The sequence below is a fragment of the Marmota marmota genome, unplaced genomic scaffold (assembly GCF_001458135.2).
Source record: "Marmota marmota marmota unplaced genomic scaffold, marMar, whole genome shotgun sequence".
Taxonomy (NCBI): domain Eukaryota; kingdom Metazoa; phylum Chordata; class Mammalia; order Rodentia; family Sciuridae; genus Marmota; species Marmota marmota.
The window spans coordinates 7,955,723-7,967,949 of NW_026000005.1; the positions used below are offsets into that span (position 1 = coordinate 7,955,723).

The 12,227-nt window shown below is 34.9% G+C and overlaps 1 protein-coding gene across 1 annotated transcript in view; it reads left to right on the top strand.

The window, feature by feature from the left end:
• The first annotated feature begins 4,761 nt into the window (after window positions 1-4,761).
• Window positions 4,762-12,227, top strand: part of Itgav (integrin subunit alpha V) — a 73,287-nt gene continuing 65,821 nt past the window's right edge. Inside the window, exon 1 of the mRNA XM_015481133.2 lies at window positions 4,762-4,934. Within this exon, the coding sequence (XP_015336619.1) occupies window positions 4,808-4,934 (127 nt within the window). The 5' untranslated portion in view covers window positions 4,762-4,807. The remainder of the gene's footprint in view (window positions 4,935-12,227) is intronic.

The window sequence follows — 12,227 nt, forward strand, 5'->3', positions numbered from 1 at the left end:
ATTAAAATATCTTTAGCTTTTTTCTTCTAGTAGGCTAGCACTTAGGTATTGACAATGCTCTCACATTCCTTTTATATTATTCTACTATTTTTTGTGTATTTTACCAGTATACAAGACTACACATGAAGGTATGTTTAGGAAAGTTGGGTGAGCATCCATATTAGTACATCTAATTACTGTCATTTCATGCTTATAATGTGCAAATCTGATGAAAAGCGGCAGCCTTGTTTGTGGTCTTATTCAAGGAACTCAAGCTATGTGCTGCCAACACAGTGCTGTTTTCATTCCGAGGACTCTCCTACTGCGTCCTTTCTTCTGTCTTTGCTGAAGGCTTAAAATCTTCCCAGCTCTTTCTGTCTCATGGTGCCAAGTAAAGAAGATATCTAGAGTCCAAAATTGAATAGAGTTTAGTTTGTTTTGGTTTGGGGTACTGGGAATTGAACCTGGGGTGCTTTACCACTGTGCTACATCACCCAGTGATTTTTCTATTTTTTTTTTTGAAATAAGGTCTCTTAAATTGCTTAGGACCTTGCTAAGTTACTGAGATTGGCCTCCAACTTTCATCCTCCTGGTTTAGCCCTCTGAGTTGCTGGGATTATGGGCGTGCATCACCATACTTGTCTTTTTTTTGGGGGGGGCGGGGGTCGGTGTACCAGGGATTGAACTCAGGGGCACTTCACCACTGAGCCAAATCTCCAGCCCTATTTTATATTTTATTTAGGGTATCATTGAGTTGCTTAGCACCTTGCTTTTGCTGAAGCTGGCTTTGAACTCTCGATCCTCCTGCCTCAGCCTCCTGAGCTGCTGGGATTACAGACATGTGTCACTGCTCCCACCACTGTATCTGTCTTTGAATAAAATTTTTGAATAGGGAAATTGTTTTAAGGATAATTAAATGGTTGGACATTTAGTAGAGGATAATTTCTTCATCCTAGGGATATTAGAGCATACTGGAAAATTACTTTTTAAAAATATGTGATTACTTTGAGAACTATAATTATTAAATTTGCTTGTTACTCCATCATGAACTTTTCTTGAGTTTTTACATGTGTGGCAGGCATAAGGGTGAATTAGAGCCCCCTATATTCAAAGAAGCAATTTATCATAAGGTGGGAACAATAGTTTTGACAAAACATTATAAATGGTTCTATTAAGTGATAATTGATACCAATCTAGAAATGAATTTGAATGTAGGTGTCAAGGCAGATTCTGTGAACTAGTCCTAACCCCTGGAGCCTGGTATGGTCCGCAACACTCAAAACATGTCGATACCTGTATATTATCCTTCTTAGGACTACTGCATAAATGACCCAAGCCCTTTTCAAGGTATAGCCCTTGAAATGCACACTTGTGTGAAATGTTATTTTTCATCAAGATATACAGGAAAAAATATTTAATTCAGATGATGTACAGTTTTGTGATTTTTGAGATCATTTTTTCTTTAATGGTAGTGGAGCTATAACCTAGCACTAGACTTTCATGCTAGGCAAGTACTCTCTTACTGAGTTACATCACCAGCCCTGTGGTCAAAGTTTTGACCTACTGAAAGAAAAGAACATTATACATGTAATTTATATATTTAAATAAATGTAAATTCACATACATATGTAATTTGGCTATGTAAATCAGCTCTGCTCTAGAAAAAGAATAAGGAGGTTGTGGTACGCATGTGGGGGGGTAAGGGTCAGGAATAGGAGTAGGTGGCAGTTCATTTACTCAATTCTAATTTTTTTTTACTTATGAAAGATTCTTACTGAATGAAAACTAAGTTGATTTCCTACCCAGAATTATTTTGTTATAATGGAAGAGACCCAACGTTGGTATATTATTGATGCCAAATATGACTGCATAAAGCTTTATTAAACAGGGCGTGGTTTGCTTGTGAGTTTCATTTTTATTTTCAATTTGCAGGTTTCAAGATAAGTCTCAGACAGGAAGATGCTTATAACTAGTAATTCACACAGCCAGTTTTTTGTCTAGTCTAGATGAAATTCGGTAGCTCCTGCCCAGAATAAATGAAATTGAAATTGATTTAAGAAAATTAAAATGAGTGCATTTCACATTTAAAATATAGGTTTGCTCATAATTTCACAAAAGGGGAAAACAATTGTAAATATACTTAGCATTTAAGGAAATGAATGATAATGACATAGCATTTACTTAGTGATGTGTCTACCCATATCCTGTTTTTTCTTCCTCTGCATCTCAATCAATTTCTTTAGAAGACCGAGAGTCTCCACTGTATCCTCTTTCTCCTCTGAATTCCTGAGAGTGGTTCCTCTTTGGAGTGTTCTCCTAGGATGACTTCTCTCTAAAGCTCCTCCGGGGTGAACTCATCTATTTTATGATCTGATACTCTCAGCACACTATTTCTCAGGCAGAGCTCTCCTCAGAGCTCCAGGCTACCAATTAGGTGTCTCAGACATCTCAAGTTGACATACTGAGCTAAATTCATGGTTTCCTGTAAATACTTAATCTGCCTTCCACTCCTAGACTCTATAAGCTTCCCTCACATCCATGCATGCAAGAAAGATCCCTTTCTCCCATCTTCAGAGCCACCAACTCTCCCTGTTAATTCTACTGCAGATTTCTTCAATCTGCCCACCTTCCTCTCTCCACCCACCTTCCTACTGCAGGTCACTGTCACCTCCCGGCACTGTTGCAGATCTCTTGCTTTCCTTGTTCTATTTTTCTCTTTATTTTTGGTACTGGGAATTGAATTTGGGGAGCATTCGACCACTGAGCCACATCCCCAGCCCTATTTTGTATTTTCTTTAGAGACAGGGTCTCACAGAGTTGCTTAGGCCCTTGCTTTTGCTGAGGCTGGCTTTGAACTTGAGATCCTCCTGAGCCTCTGGGATTATAGGCGTGTGCCACCGTGCCCAGATTATTCTTCTCTTTCTTTCTCTTTTTCTTTTCTTTTTTTTTTTTGGAGACAGGATCTCCCTACATAGCCACAGATTGGACCTCAAACTTGTGATCTCTTGCCTCAGCCTGCTGAGTAGCTGGGAATACCAGAGTGTACCACCATGCCTAGCTGTATTCCCTTCTTAATGCTTTCCCCAAAGGGTATGAAATTTAGTTTTCTTAAGGTTTCAAATGACTTGTGCCAGACTCCCAAACTGTTTTTCTGTGCCACTCCCAGCTTGCTCTTATTTCAGCCACACCTTTTCTCCTGTAACTCCTGCAGACTAAATTCTTTCCTGCCTGGGATCTTTCTGTCTTGTTTGGGGTTCCCCGTCAACCACTTCCTCTCACTCCCTCATCCCACATTTCTTCTCTGTTCTTCCCTCACAGATGCTCCTGAAGGCCCACTTTAGAATCTTGTTTACCCATTTAAAAAAAAAAAAACATTTTACTTTTTAGTTGTAGTTGGACACAATACCTTTATTTATTTTTATGTAGTGCTGAGGATGGAATCCAGGACCTTGCATGTGCTAGGCGAGCGCTCTGCCACTGAGCCACAACCCCAGCCCCTTGTTTACCTCAATTTACTGTGAGTTTCTGGAAGATCATTTCCCTGACTGCATTTTCTTAAGGAGGCCTCTCTTCCCTATTCTTTAAAGACAGCTTCCCTAGAGAAAATTCCTGTCATCTAAAGGAACTGTGCTCTCCTTCATCCCTTAGAGAGAACTTTCCTTTATCTGAAGAAGATCTCCTCTCCCTATTCCCAAATAATCTTTCTTGGCCAATTGTTGGCTCTCTTCATTACAATATGAGTAATTTGTTTCTTTGTTGGCTAGTTTCTTGCCTCCAGGGGAATGTGCACCCCACTGAAAGCAGGTGTCCCTAGTTCTGCACTGCCTTTATGAAGAGGAGATGCTCTATTCACACCTTTTTTAAATGAATAAAACACAACAAAAGACAGCATTTTCTTATACTTAAGATTTTTGGCTACTGATTATTTTGTCTTCAATTTATTTTACGCTAATAAAAAATGAAATAGTAGTCATACATAATCTTTGACCAGAAAGCCACTAGATTACTCTTGTGAAGAGAAATTTTTCAGTCACCATTAAATGAAAGGCTCGAGATACAATAGTTCTAATCAAAGATAATTTTTTAAAATGGAAAAATGGTAATATTTATAATTATCATATTTTGTAATAATCTATTTAGACTTATTTATTTTGCTCTGCAAAATATAGAAACTACATAACAGGGCACTAAGTTACAATTAGGTGTAGGAAGTTCTGGTGTTCTGTTGCACTGTAGGGTGACTATAGATAACAGTGTACTCTCTACTTCAAAAAGCTAGAAGAAAGAAATGTGCATGTTTTCACCTAACAGAAATGATAAAATGCTTGTGGAGATAAATATGTTCACTCTGATTTAAATATTACATAAAGTATACTTGTATCAAAATGTATCACAGTGCCTCATAAATATACACAATTTTTATATACCATTAAAATTAAATTTAAATTTAAAAAATGAATATCAGATCACACAAATTGACATAAAACTTCCTTGACTTTAGGTAGCATACGTTTTTGAAACAGCTTTATTGAGATATGTGACATACAATAATTTGTACATATTTAAAGTGTACAATTTGACCAATGTGCATTTTTAAATGAATGTAGCCCTGAAGTTATCATGTGATATTTTTTAGATGAAGTAGACCAAATAGTACATGTATGTAAGAGAATACCAAATGAACAAGGAAAATTATGCCCTCTGTAAGTAGTTTTTAAAAGTAGTTGTGGATAATATCAAGAGAATGATTCCTCTTCATAAATTGTAAGATATTGCTGATGCTTGGTGTCAATTAAAATATTGTCCATCCCTTTTGTATTTTAGTAGGATGTTTCTTCTGGTGGGAGCTCCCAAAGCAAACACTACCCAGCCTGGGATTGTAGAAGGAGGGCAAGTACTCAAATGTGACTGGTCTTCTAGCCGCCGGTGCCAACCAATTGAATTTGATGCAACAGGTAAATGTTGATAATGTGGCCCGTTCTCTTAATTTACATTATTTGTTTTTTTAAAAAATGTTTTTTTTAAAGTAATATTCGTTGTGTTAATAAAGTAATGAATATAATCACCACAGACCCTCAGGGATAGTTGTATAAGAACAAATGATTTGTGTATGATTTCCTCCATAATTTTGTGGCATAAGAAAGCATTAAAACTACATCATTTCTGGACTCAAACTAAAAAGGTTCTTCTCAACAAAAGAAACAATCACGTTTTGGGACAAATTTTTGCCTCACACACATTAGATAGAGCACTAATATCCAGGATGTATAAAGAACTCAAAAAATTTAACAACAACAACAACAAAAACAAACAACCCAATTAATAAATGGGCTGAGCGCAGACATTTCTCAGAAGAAGATACACATTTGATCAAGAAATATATGAAAAAATGTTCAACATCTCTAGTAATCTGAGAAATGTAAATTAAAACTACTCTAAGATTTTATCTCATGCTAGTCAGAATGGCAGTTATCAAGAATACAGACAATAGGGGCTGGGGATGTGGCTCAAGCGGTAGCGCACTTGCCTGGCATGCATGCGGCGCTGGGTTCGATCCTCAGCACCACATACAAATAAAAAGAATACAGACAATAATAAGTGTTGACGAGGATGTAGAGGAAAAGGCACATTCATACACTGCTGGTGGGATAGCAAATTGGTGCAATCAATCTGGAAAGCAGTATGGAGATTACTTAGAAAACTTGGAATAGAACCACCATTTGACTCAGCTATCCCACTCCTCGTTCTATACCCAAAGAACTTAAAATCAGCATACTATAGTAACGTAGCCACATCAATCTATAGCAGTTCAATTCACAATAGCTAAACTGTGTAAGCAACCTAGATGCCCCTCAATAGATGAATGGATAAAGAAACTGTGATATATACCCACATACACACACTCACACACACACAAAATGGAATATTACTCAACATTAAAAGGGAATAAAATTATAGCACTTGCAGGTAAATGGATGGAGTTGGAGAAGTGAAGTAAACGAATCCCCAAAAACCAAAGGCCGAATGTTCTCTCTGATAAATGGATGCTGATCCATAAAGAGGGGAAGGGAGGCATGTGAAAAATGGAGGAACTGTGACTGGGCAAAGGGGAGGGTGCATGGGGGCAGGAAAGATGGTAGAATGAGATGTCCATCATTACCCTAGGTACATGTATGACTGCATGTATGGTGTGATGCTACATCCTGTATAACCACTGAAATGAAAAGTTGTGCTACAATTGTGTACAATGAATCAAAATGCATTCTGCTGTCACATATACCTAATTAAAAATAAATAAATTAAAAAATATATCATTTCCGTTGCTTTAGATGTCTTCCAATTTAAATTGATAGTGTTGGTACAGAAATTTAAGGGACATTTATTAATGTGGTTTTGCATTTCTTCTAAGAAAAAGGAGATCATAGGTTCAGAAAGCTTTTTGTCATTTCTCTGTCAGCCAGATTGAAGCATGACTTACTGATCATTATGGAAGATTAGCTCCCTGATCATGACTTCATCCAAGCCTTGGGCTGTGCTACAGAAACCAGCTGAGGAATCTTTTATATTCAAGTAGATTTAGATGACTCAAAACAAACAAACAAAAATCCCTCTTATTCAGAATTCACTGGGAAAATTGTATGTTGTCTTTCTGGTAATAGGATAATTTTATCTTCAGGAAAAAATTTCAGAGTCAGGATTGTGATAGTAGGGAGAAAAATTGCATAATTTAAGTTTTAATTTATATCATTGAAACTAAATATCCATAATTCTTTGTACGTTTATATTGATGTATGAAAGTGCCTGTATGTGTGTATATATGTGTGTGTATGCTGACATATTTATATTTATATGGATTTAGTGAATTCTCAAAGAAATAATGTGGCATTTTTTCTAGTCTAATAGTTGCCCCCACTCCATCTACCACTAAATCTTATCCCTAGTCCTAGTGTAAATTTTATGCAATTTTTTAATGATTTTTGATTTGTTGCTTTGATTAGAATGCTTTAAGATAAGCCTGAATAAAATTAATTCACTTTTTTTCCATATTGTTGTTTCCTCCTGGTTCAAAAATATATTATTTCTGGGAATTATATCAGTGAAACAGGAATCATGATGTAGACTGTTCCATTCCATGTGAGGGATGAGTGCCAAATCAGTAATTAATCCTGTTAAGAGGAACCAAGTCACGATGGTTCTTTTCCATTTGAAATTATCAACATTAAACTCTATTTTTTTTTCATGTGACAAAAACTTGGAAAACCTCCAGAGTTTTATAAACAGGCACAGTTTTAACACAAATAGAAAAATACCTCTTATTCAGAATATTCTGGGTCAGAGCATTTATCTTCTAATACAATATGAATATTAATAAAATGAAATGCAGTTCAATTTTGATAAGATGAAATGTTTTGATATATTTCTGTTTTCAATAACATGAGTTTTGTATATTTCAAGATAAATTTGTTGTTGTTTTTTGAAATTTGGCTTCAGATCGTATTGTACTTATTGAAAAAATAAAATATGTACATGATAATAAAAATTTCAGTCTGTCCAAAGGGGGATAAGATGAAAAACAGGATTCTTAAACTAGCTTACCCAGAGGCAATGTCTCTTATCACAGCAATTTATCCTTCTAGAATTTTTTATACATGTATGCATCCTTAAGAAAAAAACAATTCGTAAATAGAAACGTACTGTTAGACACTGCCCCCACCTCTGGAGTTCAATCCAAGATGACAAGCTTACTTGCAGCTTTGCTTTCTGAATAATGTTTATATTTTAGCAAGCATAAAAAAATAGAAACCTCAGTGTAAAATTTATTATCATTTGGATTTGTGAAATTTGGCTTTGAAATATTTTTGTTAGTTTTCTTTTAAACTCTTCTGACTTACCACTTACTTATCTTCTGGGTTTTTCTTTTTCTCTCTGATTTTCTTGACATATTATGTAAACAAAACCACAACTGGGATGCAAAAAAAAAAGAAAAAGAAAAAGGCCCGGTTTCCTATTTTACATGTTTATGCAATGACTGAAATATCACAGCAGTTGCCTTCTTGGAATTTAAACCCTTTTATCCAGTAAATTCTCATAATTTGTAGACTTTTAACCAAGGTCTATATAATATTTGAAAACTGATTTTTCCCCCCAAATAGTCATAATAATTAGAATTTTGAGGCATTATAGAATTAGTGAAAACAAAAAGATCATTTTGGGGCATGGTTTTGTTGTTGTTTTAGGCTAAAATGACTGATCTGTAGAAAAATCACAATTTTTCTGAATTTGAACATGGAAACAGAACTGAAGCCACAGATTAGCATATGATTTAGTTTAGGAATTAATGATCTATATATTTTTGGAAGTAAATGTATTCTGAAACTATATTGGGCTGTTATATAAAACAAATAATATGGACACTATTCATGTAGCAGACTAGGGCAGTCTAATCTCAGTTTTGTGTATGTGTTAGTCTTCGTTTCCTATTGCTTTTGTCATAAATTAGCACAAACTCAGTGTCTTTTCTTTTTTGGTGCTGGGAGTTGAATTTATGGCTTTGCACATGGAAAGCATATGCTCTACCACTGAGCTACACCCCCATCCCCTAGATGTCTAAAAACAACACAAATTTGTTATCTTCAGTTCTGGAAGTCAGAGGTCCAAGATGGGTGTCACTGGGCGAAAATCAGTTGTTCGTAATGCTGCATATCTTCTGCAGGCTGTAGCGGGAAACTTCGTTCCTTTCCTTTTCCATGTCCTAGAGGCCACCAGTGTCCCATAGCTGGTGTCCCCTTCCTCCCATCATCAAAGCCAGCAGTGACTCCAGAGTCTTTCTTGTATTGTATCACTCTAACATGGAATCATCCATCTCCCTCTTGGGGCCACACAGATAATCCAGAATAATCTTTCATTTTAAGTTTCTTAATTTGATAAACCTGCAAAGTCTTTTTTTTTTTTTGCCATGTAATGTCACTTAATCAAGAGAAAGTTTCTGCGAATTAGGATTTGGATACCTTGGCCTGCAGGTGGAGGATTACTCTATCTACCACAGGGCCATTTTAAATATCTTGTTAATTGACATTAGTTTATTCTGAAAGCTGCTTCCAGACCAAAAAAAAAAAATCTGCTGGCTCAGATTCAGGCTCTCATTAGGTGACCCTTGGGCAGGTGACTTACTTATGTTTGCCAGCCTCAGTTTTGCCATTTGTCAAAGAACCTTAATATTTACCTCTCACATTGTTGAATAGACAAAGGAAATCATGTCTTTGAAGGTATTTTGTAAACAGGAAGCACCATACATGTAAAGAAAGGATGGTTTATATCAGGCTTATAGCTAAACTATGGGAAGGTGAATAATTAAGGAAGAGGAAAGACATAAAGATAATTATGGGTGTGGATATTAAATGGATTATATATTGGCTTACATTTTAACTTCTGTTATTGTGACATTTGGGAAAATCCTGCCCTTGCAACATATTTTCCTTTTCTAAAGGAAGCGGATGTTACTGACAGACTGATCATTGCCCAATTTTCTCCACAATAAATATTTTCCAAAAAAGATAGACTGCCAGTCTCCCTGGGAAAGGAAAATATATATTACCTGGACCTGCCAAAGACTCTTTGCTTAGAAATAGGTTATTGGTATGCTTGTGAAATATGTCCTTTAAAAATAGGAGAAGGTCCTACTTCTATATGCCAGATATGGTGCGGATGTCACCTTTTGCCCACCAGGCCCATCCTAGAGAAGGTCAGAGGTCAGATTCTTTTTTGAAATATCTTGCTACCACACTTAGCTACTTCTTCAGAATGGCTGAGCTTTAGGCTGTGGGTGGACTGACAGTGCTAGTTCTCTGTCAAGAAAAATGCTGTGGAGTGTTTTCTGCACATTACAAGACTTTGTATTTAATAGAGAATAAGTGGCTTTCTAGTCTCTGAGCCATACAGTTTGCATCTCATTGCAATTAAAACACTCACTCAGATTGACTCTAAAATAGCCTCCTTTAACTCCCTCCTTTTGGTGAATTTTGTCTTCCAGAGTTATGTCTACAGTTTTCTACTATTGCAACAGTCCTGTAAATTATAAAGTTAAGAACAAAAATAGTCTCCCTTCCTTGTTAATAGAACATAAATTTATACTAAGGATTTTTTTATATGAAAATGTTTCTCCTGATATAATCTGTAATCTCCTGATCCTGAATTATGTAGTTAGAGAACTGGTAGAAATCATTTAGCCCCATTTATTTATCACTAATTAACTAACATTCCTGCAGTTAGTATTTTATTTTCAATGTTTTGCTGAAACTAAACCCTCACAATCCTTTAAAGTACGACTTCTTTGCTGTGCACTTTGGTCTTTGATTTGACTCATCCATTCTTCAATACTTAACATTGGATTGGATTTTTTTCTTTTTCTTTCTTTCTTTCTTTTTTTTTTTTTTACATTTTCAGTAAAGCGTTTTTGTTTTAAAATGTTAGATGCTTTCAGGACCATTTCCTTCTCATCAGTAGGAGAAAACAAACCAGCATTGATAAAGCAGTGGGTGCTTTCAAAAGGCCTGTATTCTTTGTGCAGGATTCTAGCAGTACCAGTAGACTTACTCAAGGAAGAAGGGAGATTTTGATTCTCTGTTTCTGTGGTGGTGATAATTCAATAAATAAATAAATATCAATCCCAGTAAAACAAATCTTATCCTGTTTTGTTCTGGATATACTTTTCTGATGCTTTTCATTCATTTCTAGAAGGTATCTGTATCTTATGTTATGTACAAGACTTTTTTTTTGTATAGTTCTGTGCAAATTAATTATACTTTCTCATGTCTATGGATTATGATTTCAGAATACATCTATTTATCTATATATATATGATTAAATTTTTAGTAGTTTTTGATTTGAAACACATTGGATTTAGGGACCTTTGTTTCTTGCCTTTGTCAGTATAGTTATTCTTTTAGAGTAGTTCAAAGAACTTTTGATGTTTATAAAGCAAATCAATACAGTTATGCTTTTAAGAGCATTTAAAAACATTTTAGAAGTTTATAAAGTAAATCATCCCTTCATCAGATTCCCAGGAAGTTAATGCTTAAAAATGCAAGGAAGAGCTTTTCTAATTGAAATGTTCTTGGATTTTATGAACTAAAATTCCTTTGTGTGTATGAGTTAAAAATGTAAACATAAAGTAAATTAAGAGAGAATGTGAACACTCCTAACTAACCTTTTCCATGTGAAGGTTAATGGTTTATTTCCAAACTGCTTTGTTAAAAAAAATCTTTAAAACATTATGTAAATCATGTGTGTCTATTGATGAGAGTATGAAAAGAAAAGAAAAGAAAAGAAAAGAAAAGAAAAGAAACTTAGAGGCAAAAAGAAAATAAAAATCATCTAAATCCTATTACCCAGGAAATTAGGAACCATAACGTGTGTGTGTGTGTGTGTGTATGTCTGTGTGTGTGTAAATACATAAAATCATAATTTACTCAATCTGTCTCCTATTATGTTAGGCATTTTGCTGCCTTACTACTTTAAAAACTTTGAACATGTTGAACATTCTGGTTAGTTTTAGTTTATATTTAAATGAATCTTTAATGAATTTCTAAATATAAAATTTAGAAGTCAAAGAAATATTTTTAGGACTTCCTTATATATTTATCAAGTAGGAAGATATTGATACAGCTTATATCTTTGAACCAAATTTGATACTGTCTTTTTTATCTAACAAGTGAAACAGTTATTTTGTTTAATTGATGTTTCTATTCTTTTGGTGAATTTGATTTTTTTTACCTGCTTATTATTTTTTGTTGTTGTTTTGTATTATCTATTCTTATTCTTGATCTATTGTATTATTAACACATCTGTTTATTTATTTACTTAATTTGCAGTGCTGGGGATTGAATCCAGGGCATTTTGAATAATCCACAAGTGCTCTACCACAGAGCTATATGCCCAGCCCAAATATAATCTTTTTTATTTCTATTTTTTTCTCTTTCTGTGTGTGTTTGTATGCATGTGGTGGTGGTGATGATGCTGTGGTATTGCTGCTGGGGATAGAACTCAGATCCTAGAGCATGACAAGCAAGTGCTCTGCACTGAGCTGTGCATCTCTAGCTTCAAATCTGTTTATTTTTTTTATTAATTTGGATAATTGGTCTTTATCATAAACATTCATTTCTGTTCAGTGTTGCAGCTGCTTTTCTATCTGACAGGTTCATTACTTTCTTCTTTCTTCTTCTTCTTTTTTTTTTTTTTTTTTTTTTTTT